We start from the raw sequence: 26,148 nt of genomic DNA, 5'->3' as shown, positions 1-26,148 counted from the left end.
ACATTGTGATCTGTAGTGAGAGTAGGGAACATGTGTAGATGACCCTGGAGAGATGGAGATATGCTCTAGAGAGAAGAGAAATGAAGAGAATAGGAATGAAGGTCAGCAGGGCTAAGACAGAATAAGTGTGTGTGAATGAGAGGGAGGATAGAGGAATGGTGAGGATGCAGGGAGTAGAGGTGGCGAAGGTGGATTAGTTAATACTTGGGATCAATAGTTCAGAGTAATGGTGAGTGTGGAAGATAGGTGAAGAAGAGAGTACAGGCAGGATGGAGTAGGTGGAGAGGAGTGTCAGGAGTGATTTGTGACAGACAAGTACCAGTAATAGTGAAAGGGAAGGTATAAAAGAGAGTAGTGAGAACAGCTGTCCTTGTTAATTGTACTGCAGTCTCATGGTATTGATATCCAAAGTAGCACAGCAGATAGTGTTGCCTCACAGCAAGAAGTTCACTCATTTGATTCTTGGCTGGGGGGGGGGGGGGCTTCTGTCTGCATGTCCTCCCTGTGTTCATTTGTTCTTCCTCTGGGTGCTGTGGTATCCTCACATTGCAAAGACATGCTGTAGGTGGACTGAACACTTTAAGTTGGCCATAAATGTGAGTGTGGTGTGGAAGACTACAAAGTACTACAAAAGGACCATCTAACAGATGGTGCTAACATTGCCGCTAGAAGACTATCACTGTTGAAAAGACACACTGACTCCAATGTGCAGAATAGGAAAAATGGATTCTGGATGGTTGTATTTCCAACTGAACAAAAAACTTCTGTTGCCTGGGTCAGGTTAGAGTCCTTATGTATCTTCAAAATGTCTACGGATATTTGTAGACTAGGATTGTTGCTGTCCAACAAAATGAACATTTGGTTTCTCTGTCTTTTAAAAGTCCTGGAGCTGACATTTCTAAACTGGCTGAGAATGGTGGTGAAATCATTTATTATAGATGCTCCTCACAGATGAATTAATTATGGGAAGATCCTGTTTCAGATGTCCTTCAAGGATGCATCTGCACTCCTAACATATGGGTTGTCCTGCCTCAGGCAGCCCTTCGGTTGGCCGGATTCCAAAGTCTGGGTCTGGCCTCGGCTGATGTCGCACTTCACCCTACGTCATAGCTGCTGCGAATTGGGTATAAAGGCATCAGCCGACGCCATTTTCCTCAGTCTTTCTTGCCGCGCGGTGCCCGAAGCAGAAGCTGTTCGCAAGTGCCGGTCGGTCAGATCCAGAGATTTCTACTACCGAAGACTTCTATAAAGCTAAGTACCCCATTGGGGGGACTTTCTTGCCTCAGCCGATGTAAGAAAAAGTAAATAATTGTTTAACTTGTGGGAAACAAATGCCTCATAAGGATTTTCACTCTTACTGCCTTCCTTGCTTAGGCCCAGACCATGACGTATCAGCTTGTCTAGCCTGTGCTTCCTTCAACCGACCGACACTTAGACGTCGGTCGGAGTTTGCGGAGGAGTTTTTTGGTCCCGCTTTTGATTACAAAATGCCGTCTGAGACTCCGACTTCACATTTAGCTAAAAAGCGTAAAGAAAAGGACCGACACTCGCGGCCCGCAGTTTCGGCCGAAACCACGGTTAAGCCAACCGCGAGTGTCTCTGTTTCGGCTGAAACAGTCCTCAGTTCTTCCTTCGGCCGAAAGCATATCTCCGACAGTCGAGGCCTCACACAGCATGGCTGAATCTGCTACTGAAATTTCTCCTGCTGTAGCAGGCACCCAGGATTTATCAGATACTATTCCTTTAGACATATCTACTCCTGCACGTGGAGCTGCTAGGCCACCTGCATCTATGTCCATCAAGGCTTTCTCTAGGGCTAAAGCAGCTAAAACTTCTAAGGCCTTGCCTACTAAGACCCCCTCACACAGGCCTACCTCTAGTTCCCAAATGCTCAGCCTGGCTGAGGATCTCATTTCTTTGATCAGGGGATCCCAACCTCACCCAGACAGGGCCTCTCAGCCCCCTCCAGAGAAGAGGCCTAGAGCAGAGCCCCCGGATCCAGTTTCTACAGACTATTCCTCGGATGATTCAGAAAACTCAAATCCTCCAGAAGGCTCTTTTTCTCCATATGAGGATTCTGATGCAGAAGACTCCATTCCTTCTGCCTCTCCTCCTGAGGAATTTTCGTTTGGGAAAACCTTACATGCTATGAGAGCAATTTCAATGGCAGGGCCAGGATTTCTCAGATTCAAGGAAAAGGCCAAGGACCTTTTTACATTTACCACAGCATAGGCCTTTAGCCATTCCTCCAGTACTAACAGTTGTGGATGATGCATTTAATGATGCCTGTACTGCACCTGACTCTCTTCCCCCGGCCCCTGCTAAGCCCGACAGATATTATAGGGTCCCGGACACTCACTATCACTTGTATAAGGCTCCTTTTGCAGATCCTGAAACCATTTCACAGGGCCCCAAAGCTGTAGCAGCTGCCTCTGCCAAAATAACCCTCCCCTCTGAAAGAGAATCTAGAGCTTCAGAGAGATGGGGTAAAAAAGTTTATACTTCTGCTACTCTTTCGGCTAGGGCCTTAAACTGTCAATTCCACGATTCAGTATCAGGAATTTTTGTTAGATCAGCTAAATAAAAAAACTGTCCTCTCCTGAACCTGTAGACCGTAAGTCCCTTCAGGATTTGGTACATAACACTCAGCAGGTCAGTAATCATTCCTTAAAATGCGGCTATGATGCACTGGAGGCTTCCTTTAGATCAGCTATGACTGGAACAGTGATCAGAAGGCATGCATGGTTAAAAGAGCAATCCTTACCAGACCATGTTAAGTCAAAGCTCCTAGATGCTCCCATGGAGAAACAAAGTTTGTTTGGCTCCCCTGCACAGCAAGTGCTAAAGAAGGTGGAAGAAAAAGCAAAATCTGTCCAAACAGTCAAAGATTTCTTGCAGGTCCAGCCTCCGAGGTTTAGTAGAAATTGGCCTTTGAATTGGTCCTTTCCAGACATCTCCAGAGCACAGAGGCAGAAATAGGCGCCCAAGAGGCAGAGGTCAATCCAGAGGTGCCTACAGGGGACGTCAGTGGCAGCCTAACAACCAGAGAAGTACTGCCACAGATCCAGCTACTACCACTTCCACAGGACAGACACAATGACTTGACTCTGATACCGCCTACCAGGGAACAACTGGAAGCACCCTTAGGCGGAAAGCTAGCCTTATTTTCCATAAACTGGCATTACATTACAGGAGACAAATGGATTTTACAGACAATAGACAAGGGCTACAGGTTTCACTTCCACACTCTACCAAAAAAGAGAGGAATGCCAAACCTGCTACCAAACCAAAAAACAAACTCTCTAGGACAAATCAACCACTTACTAAGGATGAGAGCTATAGAAAAGGTACCGCCTATGGAACAAGGATTTTACTCCAGACTTTTCCTGGTACCAAGGAAAGAAAATCAATGGAGGCCCATTCTCGACCTGTCCGCTCTGAACACATACCTCATTGTTCCAAAATTCAAAATGCTGACCCTACAGCAACTTCTTCCCATGCTGGGCAAGGAGTCTTGGCTGGTGACTCTAGATCTCAAGGAGGCATACCTGCACGTCCCTATACGACCAGATTGCAGAAGATATCTCGGATTTCTTGCAGGATCAGAGCATTATCAATTCTCAGCATTGCCCTTTGGCTTATCTACTGCGCCCAGAGTATTCATGAAATGCCTGGCATCAGTAATTGCTCATTGCAGGCTTCAGGGAATTCAGATTTATCCATACCTGGACGATGCCTATTACAAGCGGACAACAAGACCAAATTAACAGAAGATTTGGAAAAGGTTATACAACTACTGCAAGCCCTGGGATACACAGTCAACATGAAAAAGTCAAGACTGGTACCATCCCAAAGGATCACTTTCTTGGGTGCAGAACTGGACACTTCAAATCAGATGGTATTTCTCACAGCAGAAAAGCAAAAGCAACTACCACTCTATTTCATGGCATTAACAACACAGAACCAGCTTACAGCAAGGAAAGTCCTGCAAGCCCTGGGTTACATGGCATCCTGCATAATATTGATTCCACATGCCAGGCTGCATATGAGGAAGTTGCAATGGTACCCAAGGAATATATGGTCTCAACACAAGCACAGTCTAGAAGACCAGATTCCAATAATTCCATGCCTGAAGCAAGAATTTCTGTGGTGGGCTCAGGCCTGTCAGTTGAACAGAGGACTGCCTTTTCACAAACCTCACCCAAGCCAGACTATCACCACGGACACCTCAGACCTCGGCTGGGGGGCACACATGGTGGACAAGTGTATACAAGGCCTATGGACACAAGACCAGCTGAACCTACACATAAATCAAAAAGAGATGCTGGCAGTGAAACAGGCAATTCAGACATTCAGACCATTTCTTCAACAGGGTCATTTGCTGATGACGGACAACACCACAGTCATGTGGTATATCAACAAACAGGGAGGCACACACTCATATCCTCTATGCCGGATAGCAATGGACCTGTGGAATGTGGCCCTGAACCTCAACATTCGGCTCCAGGCCATGTTTGTGCCAGGAAAAGAAAATATACTAGCAGACACCTTAAGCAGAACTACCATGGATGCCCACGAATGGATACTGCATCCAGACATCTTCAAATCCATTACAAAGAAATGGGGACTACCAGAAATAGACTTGTTCGCATCCCCACACAACCACCAATTGAGGAAATTCTGCACAAGGACATTCCACCCACTTGCTTGGAGGGTGGACTCCCTATCCTTCAGTTGGGAAAACCTGACAAGCATATGCATTCCCACCTCTTCCTTTGATGCACAAAGTGCTACTGAAGATCAAAGATCATCACCCAAGGATCATCCTGATAGCTCCAGACTGGCCGAGGCAGCATTGGTACCCGCTACTGAGTATGACACACGCATGGCCTCTACCTCTAGTTCCTTTGCTGCTAACACAGAACAACTTCAAGATCCTGCATCCAAACTTGAAAACACTACAGCTAGCTGCTTGGATAATTACATAAAACAAAATAACCCAGATTTATCTCGGAGGGTTAAAGACATTATCCTAGAGGCTCACAGACCCGCCACAAGGAAGACTTTTTCAGCCAAATAGAAAAGATACCTCATTTGGAGTGCAGCAAAAGGAGAAAGTGTTTCATTAGCAAACATAGCTAACATCCTGGAATATTTAGCAGAGCTTTTCCACAATGGCCTGTCTTACTCCTCCATTAAGATTCATGCATCAGCAATTTCAGCAGAATACAACATGGATCCTCCAGTCTTCTCTCATCCTCTACTCAGGCAGTTTGAGAGGAATTAAAAATGTAAAGCCTCCAAGGAAGCCACCTTTGCCTACATGGGACCTTAACTTTGTGCTGGAAAAGTTAACACTTCCCCCTTTCGAACCAGCAGCAACAGCAGAATTACAGTTCTTATCTTGGAAAACTGCTTTCCTACTTGCAATCACTTCAGGAAGAAGGGCTTCTGAATTACAGGCATTAATGGCAGTACAGCCCTTCCTTATCTTCCATCAGGATAGTGTCCTTGAGAACTAACCCCACTTTTATGCCAAAGGTGGTCTCCAGGGTATCATTGAACCAAGCAATCCACCTACCAACATTCTTCCCCAACCCACAGAACAGGGGGGAAAGACTACTACATACCTTGGATGTGCACAGACAATTGCGCTACTATCTGGACAGAACCAAGAATAATATAAAAACTGACCAGCTTCTGGTAGCATATGCAACAGGAATGGAAGGAAAAGCAATTTCAAAACGGACAAATCTCAAAATGGATAGGAAATTGCATTAGATTTTGTTACTCCTTTCATGGAAAGACAACTCCAGAAAACATCAGACCACACTCCACAAGGGCTACAGCCACAACTACAGCTTTCTTAAGAGGAGTGGCTACCAAAGACATTTTAGAAGCTGCTACTTGGAGCTCCCTGCATACATTTGCCAAGCATTATAATCTACCTTTATACTCCAGATCCCGAGCAGGTTTTGCAACTGCTGTTTTGCAAGGTATCTTAACTACACCATAATCATCTTAGTGCCTCCTCCCCCAGTTTGGCTATGGTATTCTACCCATATGTTAGGACTGCAGATGCATCCTTGAAGGACATAGTACAGTTTTGTACCTACCATAAATGTAGATGTCAGAGAGGTATGCATCTGCAGTCAGGATTACCCACCCTCCGTCCCCTCTGGTACTCCTAGGGTATTTGCCCATCCTGTAGCTAGCTGGGGGAATCTATTATGGTGTATTTGTTTGTATATATGTATATACATGTTTGTTTTTGTTTGCTCTCTACTGTTTGGAAACATTTGCATTTATCCAAATTTAGCCTTCCTAGAGGGCACCTGGCATCTGGGGCAAGAAACACTGAGGAAAATGGTGTCGGCTGATGCCTTTATACCCAATTCGCAGCAGCTATGACGTCGGGTGAAGTGCGACATCAGCCGAGGCCAGACCCAGACTTTGGAATCCGGCCGACCGAAGGGCTGCCTGAGGCAGGACAACCCATATGTTGGACTGCAGATGCATACCTCTCGGACATCTACATTTATGGTAGGTACAAAACTGTACTTTTCCATTCATGATAGTCTGTCCGGGTCCTGCCCAGCTTCTCTGACACAAGATTTTATACAGAGTGTATAGAAGATGCATGCAGAGTGAAATTGTCCTGAAAATTTATATAAGAGGCTTCCATGGCTAGTCTACACAGAGGGTAGGATCTTGCATAGTTTATGTACCACATCATTATGGTGCTGTCAGAAATCACTTGTAACAGCACTGGGAGCATAGATAACTGACAGTGCTAAGCTAAAATGAGAAAAAAATTTAAGTTGAGCTAGAAGTTCTACTATGACTCACTCTCATTCTTAGTCCAAGTGGGAGTATATAACTTGAGAAGTACCCCCCTTGATAAGCCTACGGACATAGCTAAGCCATCTAAAAGAAACCATGCCATATCCTTGCAAATATAGGTCACTCTTTATTAACCTTGAAAACCATAATACATACTTAAATATACTGGAGAGAGTCCCCATTCAATCCAATACCATACTCAAGGGTAATTTTAAATGCATTAATATAAGGACTCACTAACATGCATGCCTAGCATTGCTATACTTTGTATATGCATGGACCATTTAGTCTGTATACCCACTAGGGGTGCAAATGTTGATCTGGTCGTCACAAACATGTCAGAAATATTTCACCCCCCCCCCCCCCCCAGAGTAATGTCTTGATTAGGTCAGACCATGAGGGTGTTTCATTTGAAGTAAGTGTACAAACGCACCACCTAACCCTGGAACTGTTGGGAATTACTCTAGGGCAAACATTCTTCTAATAACTGACACCCTGGTCAAATTTCAAGCTGCCACAAACTATGAAAACACTGGTGCCTATGACGAATCATTCATAGAAACCCTGTATATTCATATTAACAGGTGCATAGAGACAACTGTAACTACTTGCATTAAAAGCAAGATCAAAACATAAGCTATCCTAGTAAAATCTCATCAATGAATTGTACAACAAAATGAAGTGCATGTCAAAAAGTGATAGGTACAACATCCAACAAGGTAAAACTCCCTCATCAACCAAAACAAGCAAGTCAGTGAGGTAGTCAAGTCTAACAAAAATTAGCCTCCCAGGCCAAGGACAATTGCAAAGCTTTCTTCACCTATGTCAACCTCAAATGAAATAAAAAAGCAATGTACTGAATTAATTGTAAATCATGACATGCCACCTATACAGAGCCGGTGGATATAGCAAACCTCCTGGCCAACAAATTCAGCTCCAGTTTTAGTCCCCCTCTCTGCCCGATGTCCCTAAGGAAATGACACCTCCTGGCCAACAAATTCAGCTCCAGTTTTAGTCCCCCTCTCTGCCTGATTTCCCTCAGGAAATGCCAATATCCATAACTCCATCAGCTATAAAAGAAAAAGCAAGTGCTCAAATGGCTGTAAAAGGCCAAGAACACAGCATCTGGGGGTCCCAATAATGCCCATCACAAGCATGAAACAGTAGCTGTTGGGCTGACTATAATCACTGTTTAACCAGGGACTCCAAACTGGATTCATGCTAAATGAATGGAGGACTGCAACAGTTGTCATGGTGCATAAGTATGGGCCATTTGAGAACCTGGCGAATTCTTGACTCTTAAGCCTGAAAACCGTGATGTGCAAAATCAGGAGAATAATCATTGCTACCCTGAATGATGACATAGATAATCTATAAACACTTGACCCATATCATTTCGGCTTTGTCAAGTGTATATGTTGCTTACTTCCAGCCGGTCAGCCAAATAATGGATGAGGGTGTAATGGTGCATACTGCATACCTCGACCTAGCCAAGTCATTTGTCACAATATTCCACTAGGGCATTTTAGAATGGCTAAGTACACTAGGTATGAGCGTGTACATAAACTATCTGAATAATAAGCTGGCTTAAACAAAGGACACAAGAAGTTATAACAGGGGAATCTACCTCCACAAAGCAGCCAGCACTGGGGGTGGAAGAACGAGAGTGCGCCATCGGGATGGACATGTAGTTCTATCAGCCCTGAACCATAGACCTTGGAATTGTGACTCATGGATCATACCAATGACTCAACATGCTACCAAGGAGATGTGCAAGGTAGCTAGGAGGCATGAAATACAAAGACTATGCAGACTTTAGACAGGTAGTGAATGTAGCACAACAATGAACTCTATGTTCATAGTGTTACACATTTGTACTAGGCTAACTACCCTTGTGGGCAATTTTAAGCCAAGGCAATTGTCCCATGTGAGAATCAGAGCCTGCATTTACCTTGTCTCTGTAAATTGAACACCTTAACCATTATGTCCGCCTCCCTTTCTAAACCTTAATGTACTGCTGAGTCCATAGTAATGAACCACTCTGCTGCCCAAAACATCTACAGCATGTCTGGTAGGTGTGGAGTACAAGGCCCTTGTTTTACATCCCTCTGTGCGTGCAGCCTTGGTTGATGATAGTACAACATACAGCAGATGCATTCGAATAGCCTTATTTATGTTGTGAGGAGATTAACACCTTTCTTCTCAAGACCATCCAAGGAATATCATACAGTCACCATGACAGACCATAGGTTATAATAACATCTGCAACTATGAATGATTTACACATACTGTGTGTCAATAGAAATACAATTCTTGAAAGTACTGCCCTACATCCCAGCTGTGAGCATCCACATCCGCTGACAAAGGCCCTCTATTGACCCTATACAAAACCTGTACTGGTGTACAGCAGTATACTGGTTTTATTTACTATTCTTCAATGCAAGAAATTTAACATGAGACTAGCTGTATATTAACAAAGTGGCAATGGCTGTGCTGTTCCCTGAGGAGTAGTCCATATACTGTATAAAATGCTGACATATTTGTTCATTGTCCATTCATGTGACCTTAACGTTATATTGTCTAAGCCAGTTATGCCCACTTACCAGTTGAAATTAAACAATGTGACACTTAGATGTATGTTTCATGGATACTGCTGCCTGCATTGCATGTTTGTGAATTTGAAGAGGGTACTTGTGTTACATCTAGAAAGCCTTTGCAATTTAGATGTTACTTTAGATCCTCAGAATATGTAATTGGGGATCTGGGGACCCAAGTTGATAGCAATCTCTCCTTTGACAACCACATTGCCAAAGTGGTTAGAAAGACCTTCTACATGGCCCACCTCATCATGAAAGGATTCACATCTAGATCAAGACAGGTAATCGTGCCCCTTTATTCATCCCTCATCAGGCCCATCCTAGAATACAATGCCCCTTTTGGGATGTACCTTAACGGACACCTGCAGCAATTAGGAAGACCCCAAAAGTACCTCACCAAGAGGATCAAGGGACTCAAACAGATGCCATATGCTGCTCGCTTAAAAAAAACTCCAGCTCTACTCAGTTGCATACCGCCTACTTCGTGGCGATCTATGCCTGACATATAAAGCTATGTCCAATCCAGAATTAATGGACATGCTCCCCCTCAGTAAATCTAAATCCCTTAGAGCCAGCCACATGCTCGAGGGACTTGAACCTCAACACAGAAATAAATAGGGCTTGCTTGAGGGACAGATTCATAACCCAGAGGCTCCCTTTGCTCTGGAATAGAATTCCAATTCATGTTAGGCAGAGCACCTCACTGAATCTCTTCAAGAAGAATCTTGATGAGTGGATGGGGGAATTGTAGGTTTGTCCCGGGGATTACTTCTGTGTCACTATTAGACAGAGGCACAGTAAACTAAACTGTAAAAAGGGCAAAGTATACTTAAATCAAGGGGTGGCGTAAGCCAAACAAAATCGAGCTAGGTTTATAATTGCCAGGGCAGATAGCCTAGTATTAACCTATGATCCTATGTAGCTCTGTGTTTGGTATCTTCTGTAATGATTGGTGTAGTGTGAAGATGTGAGTATTATTTTAGTGTGCTCCCAATGACTAGCGATGTTCTTCAAGGATGCATCTGCAGTCCTTACAAATGGGTTGTCCTGTCGTCAGGCAGCCCTTCGGTCGGCATGCATTCCTATCGGACATCTACATTTATGGTAGGTACAAAACTGTACTTTCCTCATACTACTTTCATGCTGCACAACCTGTATAAGTATGCCAGTGACACACATTTCCACAAATACATGCACACATGGATTCAATAAACATCCAACACCTTCCTGTACTTTTCTCATGCATACCATACAGCCATGACCACATTCTCCAAAACACATTTACCTTACACATTTGATACCTCTACATACAGTGAAAAGCAGCCAATCAACTCCCAATATATACCTGCAACACACAGGTCCCTATACCTACCCGCAACACACAACTCCCAATACCTGTCTGCCAACGCACAACTACCAGTACCTGTCCACCAACGCACAACTACCAATACCAGGCGATCATGGACCAGACCTTGATGAGACTGATGCATATCCACAAGTCAAGCTGCACTCTAGTAACCTGCACATGCACCCTCAACATGGTCTGAGACATCAATCAGGCTTATTGGCGTGACAGAACTGTGTCTCAAAGAATTTCTCAGCTATGGAAGAGGCTCCCTCTACAAATCAAGCAGAGTACCTGCTTACCCCTTTGTAAGTACGACGTGGATAGCTGGGTTGAATCAAAAAATAGACCACTGGGATTCCACCCATGTGTCACCTCTACAAAAAGCGATAGACACAGCTATGGCCGACCGTAGCTGCTGCTGTTTAAAATGTTGGGCGCCAGTCCCGTTCAGACCCAGTTGTCCCTTAAACACAACAGCTTCCATAATGTACACATACAGACACTTGCCTAGTATACCAGTATACAATGTCTTTTTTTCAAACCGTCTCAAGCACGTTTACAGCTGATTATTCCACGACTCTAAAAAAAAAAGCCATTGCATCTTCCCTAAAAGCACAGTGTAAATATATAGATATAGATATAGATACGTCTGTCTGGAGAGAGATACAGAGGAGGGACTGATATAAAGGTTATTTTACACAGGAACACCACACATACGAGTTGATGTTTTGGTATAATCTTCCTATGTACCACAGGCAAGGGCCATGGCTTAATCAACAGAAAAGGGTGCAAAATGTCACGTTTGGACTCTAAACAACTGATGTCACGTTTGGACTCTAAACAACTGATCTCAAACTTCAAAGTACTTGCAAGCCTGCAAATGCGCAAACATTGCTTGGCAACAACATTGCATAAAGACAGAACATCATAAGACATTCTCTAATGTTAACGACAAGTCTGTTATGCAAATAAGCCACCTTTCATGTGTCTTGCTATCTACAGGTGGTCAACTTTTGAAGCCAAATGAATAACAAAGACTGTGACAGTCAGAACAGGAAAGGCCAGGACAAGCTGTGCTAACAGGTATCATACCGATGAGATGAATGCGCTATGCAGACATCACGACTCCTCAGTCTAACTTCAATTGACTGTTCCTACACAAATGATGAGGGTGGTGTTATGCATATTCACATGTTCTCCAAGTCAGAACAGCTTAGCACATTCACAGTAATCCAAACCATTGCATCAGATGAGACATGAGAAGTAACACAGAGGAAACCATTTTTTAAAGTAAAGATGCAGGTTAATATTATGGCTTTATAATAGATCTGGGAAAATAGGTGGGCACCAACCTCTCTTTTGACCACCACATTCTCACTGTGGTCAAAGTCTTTGTATGTGGCACATCTCATTACTAAGGGTTTTGCATTCAAGAAGAGAGGTCATTGTCTCCCCGTACTCTTCGATCATTAGGCCAGTCATTGAAATCAATGCCCCATTTGGCATGTATCTGAGTAGACATCTGCAACAACTAGAGAGTCCGAAAAACTACCATACAGAGAGGATCCCAGGCCTTAAACAGTTGTCCTATATGGAGTGGCTAAAAAAAGTCCAACTACTCTCTTGTCTCATATCGGCTACTTGGAGGCAATCTTTGCTTGACTCGCAAAGCAATGTCTGACCCAGCTCCGTTACTAATGCTTCATCTGAAGAAATCACAATTCCTTCATACCACACGCTCCAAAGACGTTAACCTCATTACCACGATCAATGTAACCTGCTGGAGGGTCCGGTTCATAACCCAGAGACTGCCCATGCTATGGAATTTACTTCCCATACATGTCAAGCAGAGCACCTCACTGGCCCAGTTCAAGAGAAATCTTGATAAGTGGATGGGAAATAGACAACTCACCCCAGGGATCAATCCATTGGCTTTACTTGACAGAGGCACTGTGGACTAAGGACGGGTGGCACAATGCCAGGGTAATCCTATGGTCTAGGCTTCGAAAGGCTCCAGGGCCATTAGCCTAGTACACACCTCTGAACCTATGATTGGAATACTTGATCCCATGTTGATTGGCTAAGGGCTTCGACTCTGCACTGAATCCCTATAGCCTTTGGTGAGCTGCCTGTTGGGCGCAAGGATCCGCCACATAACACAAGCACTCTGGTCACTCCAAGGCAAGTACAAATATGACTCAGTCATTGTCCATGCTGGTGTGAATGACCCGAGACGTACCTCCCTGGACTATAATAAGAGACATAGAGGAGCTCTCTGAGCATGTGGCCCAGGCCGGTATGACCCTGACTTTGAGTAGCATCTTACCCTCACCAAGAATGATGCCACAATATGAAGACAAGATCAATTTCAACAACTGTCTAAAGTATAGGTGTCATTCAAAGGGGATCCAATGCCTGTCAGCCTCGGATGGCATGCTCGACAAGCCACGATGCTTCGCTATGGACGGCTTGCACCTGTCACCCCTGGGCTTTCCGATATTGGCAAAGGCGCTTGCTACCCCCATAGTGCCTTTTTTAGGCAAGGCTCAAAAGACAAAGCCACATCCATAGGTATCACAAGGGATAAGAAACTAAGAGTAATGCTACTAAACCTCCAGATGCATGCACTCGAAACTCTCCTTAGCATGGAGAACATCGATATCTGTGCAGTAACAGAAACCTGGTTCAAGGCTCCCGAGAGCACCCCAGCACTACCAGGTTATACCTCATACCATGCTTTTCGGCCCCAAAACTTGGATGGAACCAGAAAAGGAGGAGTATCAATATTCGTCAGATACCCACACCTCCAGGTTGGTGGCACAGCACGAAGCATCAGAGACTATCCATGTGCAACTAACAGTGGGTAAAACTGCCTTCCAGTTTATAGCTTGCTACAGACCACCGTCCCAAGCCCAGGAACACCACTCGGCCTTCCTGAGAACACTGGAAAATATGAAGGTCTCTCCAAACACTATTATATTGGGCGACTTCAACTACCCAAACATAGATGGAGCATTACTCTAGCTCCAACACCCTAGCTCAAAGGTTCCAAGAGTTTATAAACTCAAATGCTATGCAACAACTTGTTACCACTCCCACAAGAGGGGAAAACATACTTGACCTGATCATCACCAACATGGGGACTCTATGCTTCAGTCCAGAAGTGTATCCCTCACTGGTAAGATCAGACCATAAACTCATGTCACTGGATATTCACATCCTGACCCCACCCTCTGCCCAGAAAACCACAGTGAAAAACTTCTTTAAAGCAAATTTCACACTCCTCAAAACAGAGGTGGAATCCTTCAAAGCCCCCGGGCCTGTGGAAAATACGGCCCATACTGCAGAATCCTTTATAAATGCATTCTATGAACACCTTCAGGAATGCATGGATCATGCAATCCAAAATAAAACCAAGTCCCAATCGTACAAATGCAGACTTCCTGTCTGGTGGACCCCACATAAACAAACTATACAATAGAAGGAGGAAGCTACTTACTACATGATAGAGCAAAATCCCAAAAAGGGAAGGCATCTCTGATCAGTGTTAGCAAAAAACTACGGGGACTCATAAAATCGTCCAAGGCCAGCTTCAAGAGAAAAATTGCACAGGACACTAAGGATAATCACAAGGCTTTCTTTAGTTATGTTAGGAACCTGGGTGGGAATTCCCAGATATGCTCAGAATTCGTCCAAAATGACAAAAAAATACACTGAACCCACAGACATTGCCAACATCCTAGCTGACAGGTTCAGCGCAAACTTCTCCCCCCTCCCCACCAAAAGGGCAAATATCTATCCCAGCAGAGTGCTGCCCCCTTGACATCTCAGATGCTCAGAAGAGCCGCCCTCTCCAAAACAAAAAACACAGCATCAATGGGACCAGACGGTGTCCCGGGATGCGTCCTACAAGAACTCCAAGAAGAGCTAAACCCAAACATAAAGCTACTGTTCAATCTCAGCCTTACCACAGGATATGTACCCAAAGAGTGGTGTAGAACAGTGGTCCCTTTCCACAAAGGTGGTGCCTCAATGGATCCTGGTAACTATCGCCCCATAAGCCTGACTAGCTTGGTCTGCAAAGCTATGGAAAGGATCATCATGGACCTCATAAAAAAAAGATATTGGGGACCTATAGACACTGGATCCTACCCAGTTCGGCTTTAAGGGCAGATCCTGCCTCTTAAACCTGGTCGATTTCTTTTTCTTTGTAAGTCACCAAGGCCAGTGGTCCACACAGCCTACTTGGACCTCGCAAAAACCTTTGATACAAAACCCCACTCGGGCATTATAGATAAGCTCGCCAGCTTAAATATAAACCCCTATGTCACTAGATGGGTTGCAAACTGGCTCAAGGACAGAACCCTCATGTTTAGAATTGCTGGAGCCATGTCAGACTCCAAACCAGGTACAAGTGGCATCCCACAAGGCTCAGTCCTAGGAGTATAGAGGGATACTAGAGCAGAGAGGGAAGGACAGGCACAGGGTTTTATTTAGTAAGGAGGGAGTGATTTGTAGCTTGCATAGAAGCAGTAGATGGGGGAATTCAAGCCACAGGAGTTGTTTTAGGGCAAGGCAGTGTTAAGATTTGTATGGCTGGCTACTGACAAATCTAGCTATTGTGTTATACATTTGAGTTTGGTTATTAAGGTCGATTGTAAATGTAGTACAGGAGAGGCATAGAGAAGGGCAAGGCGGGAGGAATGCTTGTGCCAGAGATGGTTTAGAGTCGGGAGAGAGAGATTTTTTTTTTTTTATTTCTATAGAGCAGTCCCAATTTTTTGATTTTTTTTTTTCTTTTCTTTTCACCGTCCGATATGGAGGTCAAATTTTAATTGGTAATAAATTGTGGTGCCAAGGAGCATAGTGTGGAATTCAGCTTTAATAATCATGTTGTCAAGAGATGAGATGGTGAAGGTGATCTTATGGGTGAAAGACGTGGGAATAAAAAGGATTTTTTTTTTTTTTTTAGGGTTGAGAAGTTGGTCATCAGTTATCCATTTTTCGATGGTGAGGAAGGAGTTGTGTAATGGAATGACGGTGGGTAATAGCATCAGGGAAGGAAATAAGAGTAGAATTGTCTGTGTATTGTACAAGGGAGGAGATGCTACGTACAGGATGAGTGGAGATTTTTAGTAAAGATGTTGAAAAGGGGCCCTAGAATACAGCCTTGGGGGACTCTGGTCTGGATAGATAAAAAAGGTGAGCAGGTGGCTTGCCATCTGACAAACTGTAACCTAAGCCTTGAGAACCAGAGTATAGTGGAGATGGAGTGGTTGACAGATTAGAAACTTTCTTGAAAGCTTCAGAGAGGTCTAGGACAAGACAGGGCACTCACTAGTTGATTTTTGTCTCTAGCCTCTGCGACAGTATGAGTGAGAGACAGAAGAGTAGTGGAGGTACTGTGATTTGGCCTAAAGCAAAGTTAAGTGGGAGACTGAAGGTTTTCCTGAATTAAGTATTTGAGGAGCTGACTATGTATGCATTTTGAGGATTTTAGAGAGGAGTAGGAAGAGAATGGCTATGGGTCTAAAACTAGGAGGATGAGTGGAGTTACCACCTTTGCATAGTGGTATGGTGTGGAAAGACTTCCAGATGTCATGGACAGTAGATTCTTGGATTGATCTGTTTACAAGTATTGTGATTGGGAAGGTTATATAGGCACCTGTGAGTTTAAGACCAAAGAGGTTATCAAAAGAGGAAACGGGTTTTAGTTAAAGCAAAAGAGATTTTATACAAGCAATGGGGACTGATTTAAGAGAAAAGGGGTGGTACTGGAAGAAGGGGGGTTATTTTGGTCAGTGTGGGTTAGTTTGTGGATAGAGTTAAGAAGTTTGGCAGTTTCCTGTTCCGTATTGTTAAGGTACGGATTAGGGGTAGTAGCTCTCCCAGGATGGAGGATTTTACTAATAGTGTGCCTGAATTTTTTTGGGTTAGTGGTTGGTGGATTGGGCCTTGCAGTAGAATTTGTTTTCATTGATTTGACTTTTGGTGTAGTTTACAAGTTTTGTAATTCTGAAGTAGCAAGGTGGATTTAGTTTTTAGCCATCGTTTCCAAACACACTTCCATACTCTTTCATTAGGGAAACTTTTGAGATGGGTGTGGTTGCCTTTAATCAAATTTTTATTATCAGTAAGGGAGTTTACAATACTGTGGAAAGTATGGTTAAATTAAAGAAATGGATTGTTGAACATAAGAGCAGCTAGGTCATGAGTGTTATTGAAGGTTTCAGCATCAAAGCAGGAAAGGTTCCGGCAGTGTCTAGAATGGTGGGACCAGGGAATTTGAAGAGAGTAACTTCACATAAAAATAGGGACCTAGTCACTCTGAGTCGGGTAGAGTGCTGGAGATAGGATAGAAATTTGGTTTGGAAAATCATGATCAAATCCAAAATAGAACTTATTTGTTTTGTTTTACTTAAGTAAGTGGATATTAAGCTAGTATTGTGAAGCCATGGAGGTTTAATGCTAAGATTTGCAGAGCTGTTTGAAAAAAAAACTTGACATCACCTAGGATAACTGTCTCACTGGGTATATGGAGTGAAATCCATGACGAGACTGCTTCAAGGATGGGTATACAGATGGCTGCATTTTTTTTTGGGGGTTAAGTGACAATTGAAAATAAGTAACTCAGTTCGGAGGAAGTTTGGGAGAGGTATAGGTAGGGAAACAAGCTAACTTGAGATGCTTGGAGTACAGGATTGCAACCCCTTCCCCTTTCTGATGAGCATCTCTTGATGGTAATAGTTACATCTGGGAGGTAAGGTTTTAGCCATGTTTTTGATAGTGTCAAGATATGTGGACAGTGATGGGCTCTCAAAGAATGTAGGTCAGTAGTTTCATTAAGTAGACTGTATATTCACTGCGTAGATAGTAAGGTGTTTGGTAGTGGAGTGGGAAGTGGGGGAGGTTGGTGTAAGGTGGGTAGAGGGATGTTGGAGAGGTCTGGAAAGGTGGGAGGCGCAGTATTTGGGTGATGTCTGCATCTAGCGAGTGTTGAGTGAGCATACAAGGAAAGTAACAAGTAAAGGATTTGTACTTCAGCTGAGGGGAAGGAGTGAGTAAATATGAAATTATGGAGTTGTGTGTATAAGATATTGTACAGACAGGTAGAGATTAAGAAGGATATGGGGGATCATTTTGGCTTGCTGCATGTGTAAGTGTGGGAGATGGTTAAATGTAGAGGTTTACGTGACGGGAAGTTTGGAATGCAGGGTAGATGAGTAGGGAGGGGAAGAGACAGACTTGGAACATGCTATGGAAGGATGTGTATGACAAGTTAGGAGGAGGTGTAGTTAGGTATGTGTAATAATGAGAATGTTACACGTTTTCAGTTAGACAAACCAATAACAGATGGAGTTAGTAAGAATGAAAGTGGACGAGAGTGATCAAGACTAGCAAGGTGGGAAGGTGGTTATAGAAGAGGTGGGGGGAGAGATGTTGGTATGGGGGAACAGTATTAACAGATGGAAAGAGGTTAGAGTTGGGTGGAGAAAGCTTTAATTGGATTAACTGGGTACAGTGGGTAAGACTGAACCAAGGTTATGAGTATAAACCTAAGAAAGGTGGGTGAGAAAGGGCTAGGGGAGTGGAGTAAGCCCGAACAAAGCGAGGGCAAACGGACTGGGTAGAGCGAAGATGGAGATGATCAAAGCAGTACAAAATACAATGAGTTAATTTACGTTATAAACTTGTGTCGTAAGTGAAAATAAACAGTTTACTCGGGAACTGACTGCTGACTGAAAAAATAGCAAAACACAGCCTTAAAGTGAAGGAATCTATTCTTGGGGTAGAACAGACATTAACAGTCAAGTTATACTTTGAATGCATAGAAAGAGGCACTAGAACCAAGAAGAGTTGTTTTGTACAGCTTGTGGAAAGAAAGGATATATTTCTATGAATGGTGGTGAGAAGAATAGAAGGAATACAATATAAAATACTAGGGAACAATATTCTATTAAGAAGCTTCTTGTATAACAAGGGAATACCTAGACGCTCAGCTGCCGACCAAAAGTGGTGTGCTCTCCAGCTAAAAGAAACAAAGCAGTAATCTACAAGACTTTGTGTTTGGCTGAAGTCTAAAGATCTAGGGAAGGTTCCATAATACAGGTTTCACTGGAATAGCATCCGGTGGTTTAATGATTGTAGTATGCTAAAATAAACAGTACCTTCAGTCTAAAGCGGTACACAAGGCAAAACAGACAAGTGTGCCGAAGCATTGCTACACTCTACATAGACAGACAGTGGATGACCATGACATTTTGAACATATGCAAAAGGTACAAAAGTACTTTACTATAAAATTCATCCAAAGATCACATTATAAAATGGCATTTGGCACATTCAAATCCTGGCTAAAAAAACTTACAATTAAAATATATTTAAAAAAGTGCACAGATGAAAAAACGCACACACCACCTCATAAGCAGTCTCCAGGAATATATCTACATAAAGTGAGGTATTAAATGTTTTGGCAGTAGTGGGCAGCAAACATAATTACCCAATGTTACACCATCTCGAAGAACCCGTACAAATACAACAGTGAATAGAACAAACCTTGGGGAAAAAAGAAAGGGTACATCATTTAAAAGAAGACGAAGAAAACGTACGGTTTAAAGGGCTAAGATTAGGGAAAAAAACGCAAAAACTTTTCCAAAGCACTGCTCGTACCAGTAGAGGTCGGGGAGACAACATACAGTCAAAAGCTTCGCTATTGAAGGCATAGACACAGTTCAAAAGTTAGCATCTTTTCTATACCGCCGCGAACACCACCAGTCCCGTTTACTGCAATTAATTGTATTTCACAAGAAAACTGCTGGCTCAACTAATTGCTTGAGATCACAAAACAAGACAAAGGAATTCAGCTTTCTCGTATTACTGCATTATATACATCATGCACGATGTTCATCCTTTTTACTGCATGAACAATTCGGAGCAAAAAGCTGGCCACAACAACGATGAAGTACAAGGGAACTGTCATTCTTCAGTTTAATAATGAAACCTCAAACCAGTCGTTCTGTCACATATCATTAGACAGATGGAAGTTAACGTAAAAAGTCCTTATAACCACATTTATATGTTTGGGACTCCTCTATCCACTCAGTTTTAAGATAGCAAACTCAAGCACTCACTTTTCAAATATGCACAACATAACCATGACATAACCATTACAAGGAAAAGGACTACATAAAACATCTGCGTTTAACTGCCCCACTATACGTACTCCCTCCCCTTCATATCAGGATACGTTTCCCCCTCTTCTTTTCATTTAGTTTTCCCTCCTTCATATGTTACAACTCAAGTACGGATTTTTTGTTTTATCCCAAGTGACCCCCATAAAACATCACGAACATTTACTCTGAAAAAAAAAAAAAGGGGAAACTAAAAAAAAACTGCAGTTACCTGTAAAAGAGTGCGATTCTCGGTGTTAGTTTTAAACATACATAAGCAGCAACTAATGCTAACAACTCTTATCGTCACATTTCAAATACAAAGAAAAAATGATCGAACACATGTAAGCAGCAACAGCTGTGAAGGCTGTTGCTTCAACATACCTGCAATAAAGAAAAGCAATCCATTTTCAGCAGCAAACCTAAATCCACAGTTGGAGGCTATAGTCCGTCAACAAAACAGATGGTGCCAGCAACTCGAGAGAAAGTAATAGTTCCTGCTGTTGCACGGCATTTGTATTACAGGTGCAGGAGGAGTTCAAAGGAACTCTTGAATATTTAATTATAAATGGGCAGTTTTTTTGACGTGAGGACTGAAAAGGGCTGTCCTTGAGCGTTCCCTTAAAAAAAAAAAAAAAATGGGCGTTATTACTAATGCATTACAGCGCCCACACATTGTAAATGGAGCCGCGAGACAGTTTGCAGGCAGGAAAATGGATCCCAGTAACGAAGCTGCAGGCAAGGGGACTGAGGGAAACAGTAGAATTGTTTTTTTGTTTGGCAGTACTAGTTTTACATGATGCCAATGTCAAAAGATAGGGGAAAAAGAGATGAAGGAAATGAGGAACCATATAGAGAAGCACGTAGTGTTCCTTTAATCTATTTCCCCTACCTATTGTCATCTCTAACCATTAAGATAGAGAGCTGCTGATATATTTTAGCAAAGATGCATTTCCTCAGTGGTGCTAAAACTTCTGAATCTTAATTTTGTTGCCTCTACCCATCCATCTTGTTGCTTTGAGATGGTATGGGGGTGGGGGTTGGGATCTGGTTATAACTTCATAAGCCAGTTGTGGAAAGTTGTCATTTTGGTGGAGTACTCCAAATGAGTTGCTGCTGGATGGAGTTTTGGGTCTCTGGACCATGAAGCCTAAAATCCATAAAGCCGTTACATGGTTGAACTTCAGAAATACAATTCTGAACTTGCAGGTTTGTGCATTTAAGACTTTTTCTCTGGCTGTTGAGGGGGAGGGGTTAGCTCCGCCTTATCTGTTCTGTTTTAGTAAGCTTTTTACATTTAGATTCCCATTCAAGCCTGGGGGCATGTCCGACTGGAGTTTCAACTGCTCTCTTAAGTTCTGACTTCCAGCTGGGGATTGGTATCACTGTGGGGGATGGTGACTTTGTCCAGGATTATGAGGAGGAATTTAGTGCAAATGGGGCTGGTATATTTGTCTCGTTAGTGGTTTGTTTTGTTTGTTTGTTTTTTTAGTATTTTTAGTATTTTGGTTTCCAATGGCTTGGTAGTATTCCTTGATTTCGGTCACTTAGTTTTCTTACTGTTTTGCCTACGTAGTAGGCTCCATATTGCTCGCAGACTACTAGGTACACTTTGTAGTGTTGCAGTCAGATGTTTGCTGGAAGGTGAAAATGTGCCTAGAGGAATTTAGGGTGAAGTGTTCCCCTTTGGCTATGTACTGGCAGCAGATCCATTTGCTTTAGGCCTCTGAGCATTGGGGGTTGTGGTTGGGGGGGCTTTGTCGAACATAGCCTTAAGAGATGGTGTTCTCTTGTAGCTGAAGGCTGGGGGAAGGTCCCAGTGCTTTTTGCAGTTTGTAACCACTTTTAATGATCTCAGTTTGTCAGTATAGTTCTGATGGATTCTAAGTCCAGGGAAATTGGTAGGGGGAATCTGGTGCTGTCTTTGGAAGCGGTTTCCCTTCATGTTGTGTAACCTGTATCCTAATAGAGTATCTGAGGAGTCCTGTTATCTGAGATCTCCCTCCGGATACTGTTTATCATTTCCACGGTGTAGTGCAGGTCAATGAAGACCTTGGCTAGGAAGTGGCATTCTTGTATGAAGATTTCCTCTTCACTGACCATGCAGCTTAATCGCACAAATTGCCCCTTTACTATGTTCTTCATGAAGAAGGGGTGTTGGCTGGTGTAGTAGAAGTAGTCTGAGTCTGTTTGTTTCCTGTACATGTTGGAGGAAAAATGTTTTGAAGACTGGGTCTGCATGATATCCAGAAACTGGACTTCATTCCCTTTGCCTGAGAGGATACAGTCCAAGAAGTCTATGCTGTGGTTAATTCGGTCTAGAAAGGGGTTTAGTTCCTCGAGGGGTCCTTCCCAGAGTAACGGTATATTGTCTCTATCGTTTATATAGACTGGTGGACTCAAAACCCAGCAAGGTTGGTGAGGATGTCCTTCTCCCACCAGCTTAGGACCAAGTGTAAGCTGGTGCCACTTTGGCTCCCTTAGTCAACCCTTGAAGTTGTTGGATCGGGCCTTTCAAAGAGGGGAAATTATTTTCCAGTACTATTTCTAGTAGTGAAATCCATGTTTGGACTTGGTGTGGTGGGGTTTGGGTGCAGTTGGTTAGGTATTTTCCCATACTGTCTAGCCCCTGTTGGTGGGGGATACTGGGGTACAGTGCCACTACGTCCAGCGTGACAAGGGTGCAGTAGCTTGTAATTGAGGGTAGCTGGTGGATAGCTTTTAGGAATTCCCAGGATTTTTTCCATACAAAATTCTGTACTTGTTTGTTGCTTTTCCATTTTCTAGTAACTGCTTTTTTGGCAGGCACTAGTATTAAACACTAACTTTCTATGTGTAGGCAGTTTAGTTCTGTGTCCCAGGTCAAAAGATTCCTTTAATTGTTACACACGTGGTCCCTCAACAATTCTGACAGAGTACTCTGATTTTTTTTTTATATATACCAGGAATTCATAGTCTTTAACATATGGTGAAAGCATTTTTATCGTTAAGTTTCTAGTAAACTAGAATTTAATTACTTCTGGAGCACATGCACTTGTCCTTCCTTTTTTGCTGAAAGGACACTTCATATTTGAAATTGCTGTATTCAGGGGTAGAACAGGTATGTACCTAAGTGGATTGAGTTCTATGACTTTGTTCCTAGTGTAACCTTCTCACATTGTGTTAAAGTAATTTGGTGAGCACTGTGTAGTCTGTTTAAGTGCAGTGATTGTGTTTGCATGTATATATGGTAGGTGTTGACTGCTGTAGCTAATGTGGAACAGACTAATCTGGGATTTCTTGTAGCCAGTGACGCAGGTCAGTGTAATGGTTTTCCATTGTAGGATGGAGGTATGCTTCCAAGAAGCTGCGACACTGGAGAAATCACCTAAAGAAAAGTCCTGGTGGTACTTTTGAAGCAGATGTTATCCATGAGAATATTGTAGTATAACAGTAGGCTGTGTAAATCAGCAAGAACTGTCTGTGTCTTCAGTACAATGTATTTGACAGGTAGGTCATATGTGAAGTTTTTTTTCCAATTGTGTGTTTTGAGGCAGAGTAAGTTAGACCCCCTCCCCCTCTCACTGGGAGCTATGTGGTTCTTTTGTTTTGACATACTGTTAAATGTGCAGTATTTGTGAGTAACTTTGGCATGATGGCCAGTTTCATAGTTTTCATTTCAACAATCCAGTGATCACTTTGGCGGCTGGTTTCATGTTCTGTGATCACATAACTAAACATGTGACGTACCTGATCACTGTGGCTTTGTTTTTCAGAGGATATGTGTGCATCATTACCAATGTCGCATCAAAGTGAGGAAAAACTCCCGTAAACTACACTCAGCTTGTTCAACTGCACGCCAAATATGCTGAGCAGGGTTTGCGTATCCTTGGGTTTCCTTGCAACCAATTCGGAAAACAGGTAAATGAGTTTTTTTTTTTTTTTTCTTTACTGCTTCAGCATTGCAGCACATTATTCAATTTTTGTGACTGCTTGACTGTTTACTTATACTGGTTTTCTAAATCATTCTAGTAAGGTTGTAGCTTATTTTCCAGTTGGCTTTTAAGGAAAAATCTTTCATTGAAAGTGTAACATTGTGCTGACGAGTCTGTAACATGCAAGTCCAAACTTAAAAAAAATTCTCCATTTTAACTTTTTTTGTGTGCATCTGTTTTTTTTCTCTCTCTCAACCTTCTTGCAAATAACTTTAACTCCACTATGGGGCAAGAACTGGTAGTCAAGTTGCAGGAGGTTATCCAGACTAGTATCTTTTGCCTATTGCAGCAGTCTCTTGTGCTTGTGGGGAGTCCCATAGTACTACCCACTGACTCCTGCACTTAACACTTGAGTTGAATTAAAAGCAGCTATGCAGATGACTGTCTTGGTGGACGAATGTAGTGGTACATACTGCTGCCTATTGTAGCATCCACGATGCTGGGAGTCTGTCCTGTATTTTGTTGGTTTCTGTCTTTATTAGCTACTCATTTCTAACATGTCAGGGCTGCTAGCCAGTCTCCAGTGAATTGCAAACTCCTAAGGTCATAATATGCAACTTTCAGTGCATTATATAACTTGCTACACTTACAAGAAAAGAGGGGGATGTACTAATTGAAGAATTTTACTAATGAAGTGCGTCTCCAATACTGTACCCCATGTGACCATAAAATGGAATAATAAGAAACTACTTGGGGTATTTAAAGTAGGTGGTGGGCTTATTCTTCCAAGACCCTACTTAGTTTTGCTGTACAGTACATGTATAGCCAGCATAATCTCCCAGTGTACAGATGTTTTTAGTATTTCACTGTTGCAGTCATCACACTTGGGTTATCTGCCTGCAGGTAGCTTTCAAGTCAGCCCGAATACCAGAGTCTTGGAATTTCTGTGTCTGATGCTGTCGCCTCTTCCATGACTTCAGGTCGTCAGGGGGTATAAAACATGCAACCGACACCGTTGCATCCGCTTTACTTGCAGAGTGGAGCCCGAAGCAGAAGCAGTTCGCAAGTGCCGGTCGGCCGCTTCCTGAAATTTTCGGTTTCAGACCTGAAGTCTTCCTTTTTTTCTTCAGTAACTGATGTCAGAAAGTTAACAATTGTCTTGCCTGTGGAAAGCAAATGCCTCAGATTTTCATTCTTACTGTCACCTGTTTAGGCCCAGACCACAACGTTCCTCGCTGTCTGTTTTGTGCCCTGGTCAACGCCCAAACTATCTGTTGTCGGGCTATCTTTGTCATTAAATTCTTTCGCATAGGTCCAAAATTGCAGACGACGCTTCTGTTAAGGTAGTTATCAGTCCACCGGTACTCAGTGAGGCACCTTCGTAGCCCCCGATACCCGCTTCTACAGATTCACAGGCCTCTGTTGAAACCCATTCAGAGTCCAGTATGGCACGAGACGCTTCAACTGTGGAACCTGCGAATGTCTCTACCTTGGATGGGTCTGGAGCCGCTGTGCAGGCACTGGCTTCTGAGGGTGTATTCAGTCCTTCTGATGTTCGTTTTAAACTGACTACTTTTGTTTCTGACTAAAACTACTGAATTTCTCAGGTCCAGAGTTCGCACTGTGCCTAGGAAACCGACCAAAGTGCATTCTCAAGCTGCCATGCCACAAACAAATGCTTAGAATGGCTGAAGACCTTATTACTTTAATCAGGGGAAGCCAGCCTTCCCCCTCTAAAAGACAAAACTGATTTTCCTTCTGATTCTTCATATCATGAGTCAGATGACTCTGACCCCTCTGATTACCAGGACATACCCTTATCTACCTGTGAGGATTCAGATGCAGAGGATTTCATTCCCTCTGCCTCCCCCCAGAGGGCTTTTTTTCTTTCTGTGAAACCCTGCATACCCTCAGAGCATTTCTGCTGGGAGTGCCAGGACTACCCACGGTCCAAAAAGAGATGAGGGGAATTTTTAAACTTGCCTCAGCACAGGCCCCTAGCTGTCCCCCCTGTTCTGGAAATTTGTAGATGAGGTTTTCATGGAATCCAGTCCTACCCCTGATACTTTGCCACCAGCTCCTAGAAAGCCTGACTGGTACTACAGAGTACCTGACTCTCTCAAATTTCTTTTCAAAAATCCCACTGTGGATCCAGAGACCATTTCCCAGGGACCTAAAGGTAATAGGCTACTACAGCCAAAAAAACCTACCCCTTTGGACAGGGATTCTAGGACTTTAGACAAATGGGGGAAGAAAGGTATATACCTCTGCAACTCT

General features: G+C 43.1%; 1 protein-coding gene across 1 annotated transcript in view; it reads left to right on the top strand.

Moving 5' to 3' along the window:
- The window catches only part of GPX4 (glutathione peroxidase 4), a 266,794-nt gene that overhangs the window by 106,209 nt on the left and 134,437 nt on the right, over positions 1 to 26,148 (top strand). The window contains exon 2 of the mRNA XM_044053814.1: positions 23,713 to 23,857. Within this exon, the coding sequence (XP_043909749.1) occupies positions 23,713 to 23,857 (145 nt within the window). The remainder of the gene's footprint in view (positions 1 to 23,712; positions 23,858 to 26,148) is intronic.

The sequence above is a fragment of the Protopterus annectens genome, chromosome 13.part0 (assembly GCF_019279795.1).
Source record: "Protopterus annectens isolate FY-2018-M chromosome 13.part0, PAN1.0, whole genome shotgun sequence".
Lineage (NCBI taxonomy): Eukaryota > Metazoa > Chordata > Ceratodontiformes > Protopteridae > Protopterus > Protopterus annectens.
This window is presented reverse-complemented; position numbering and strand designations above follow the sequence as displayed.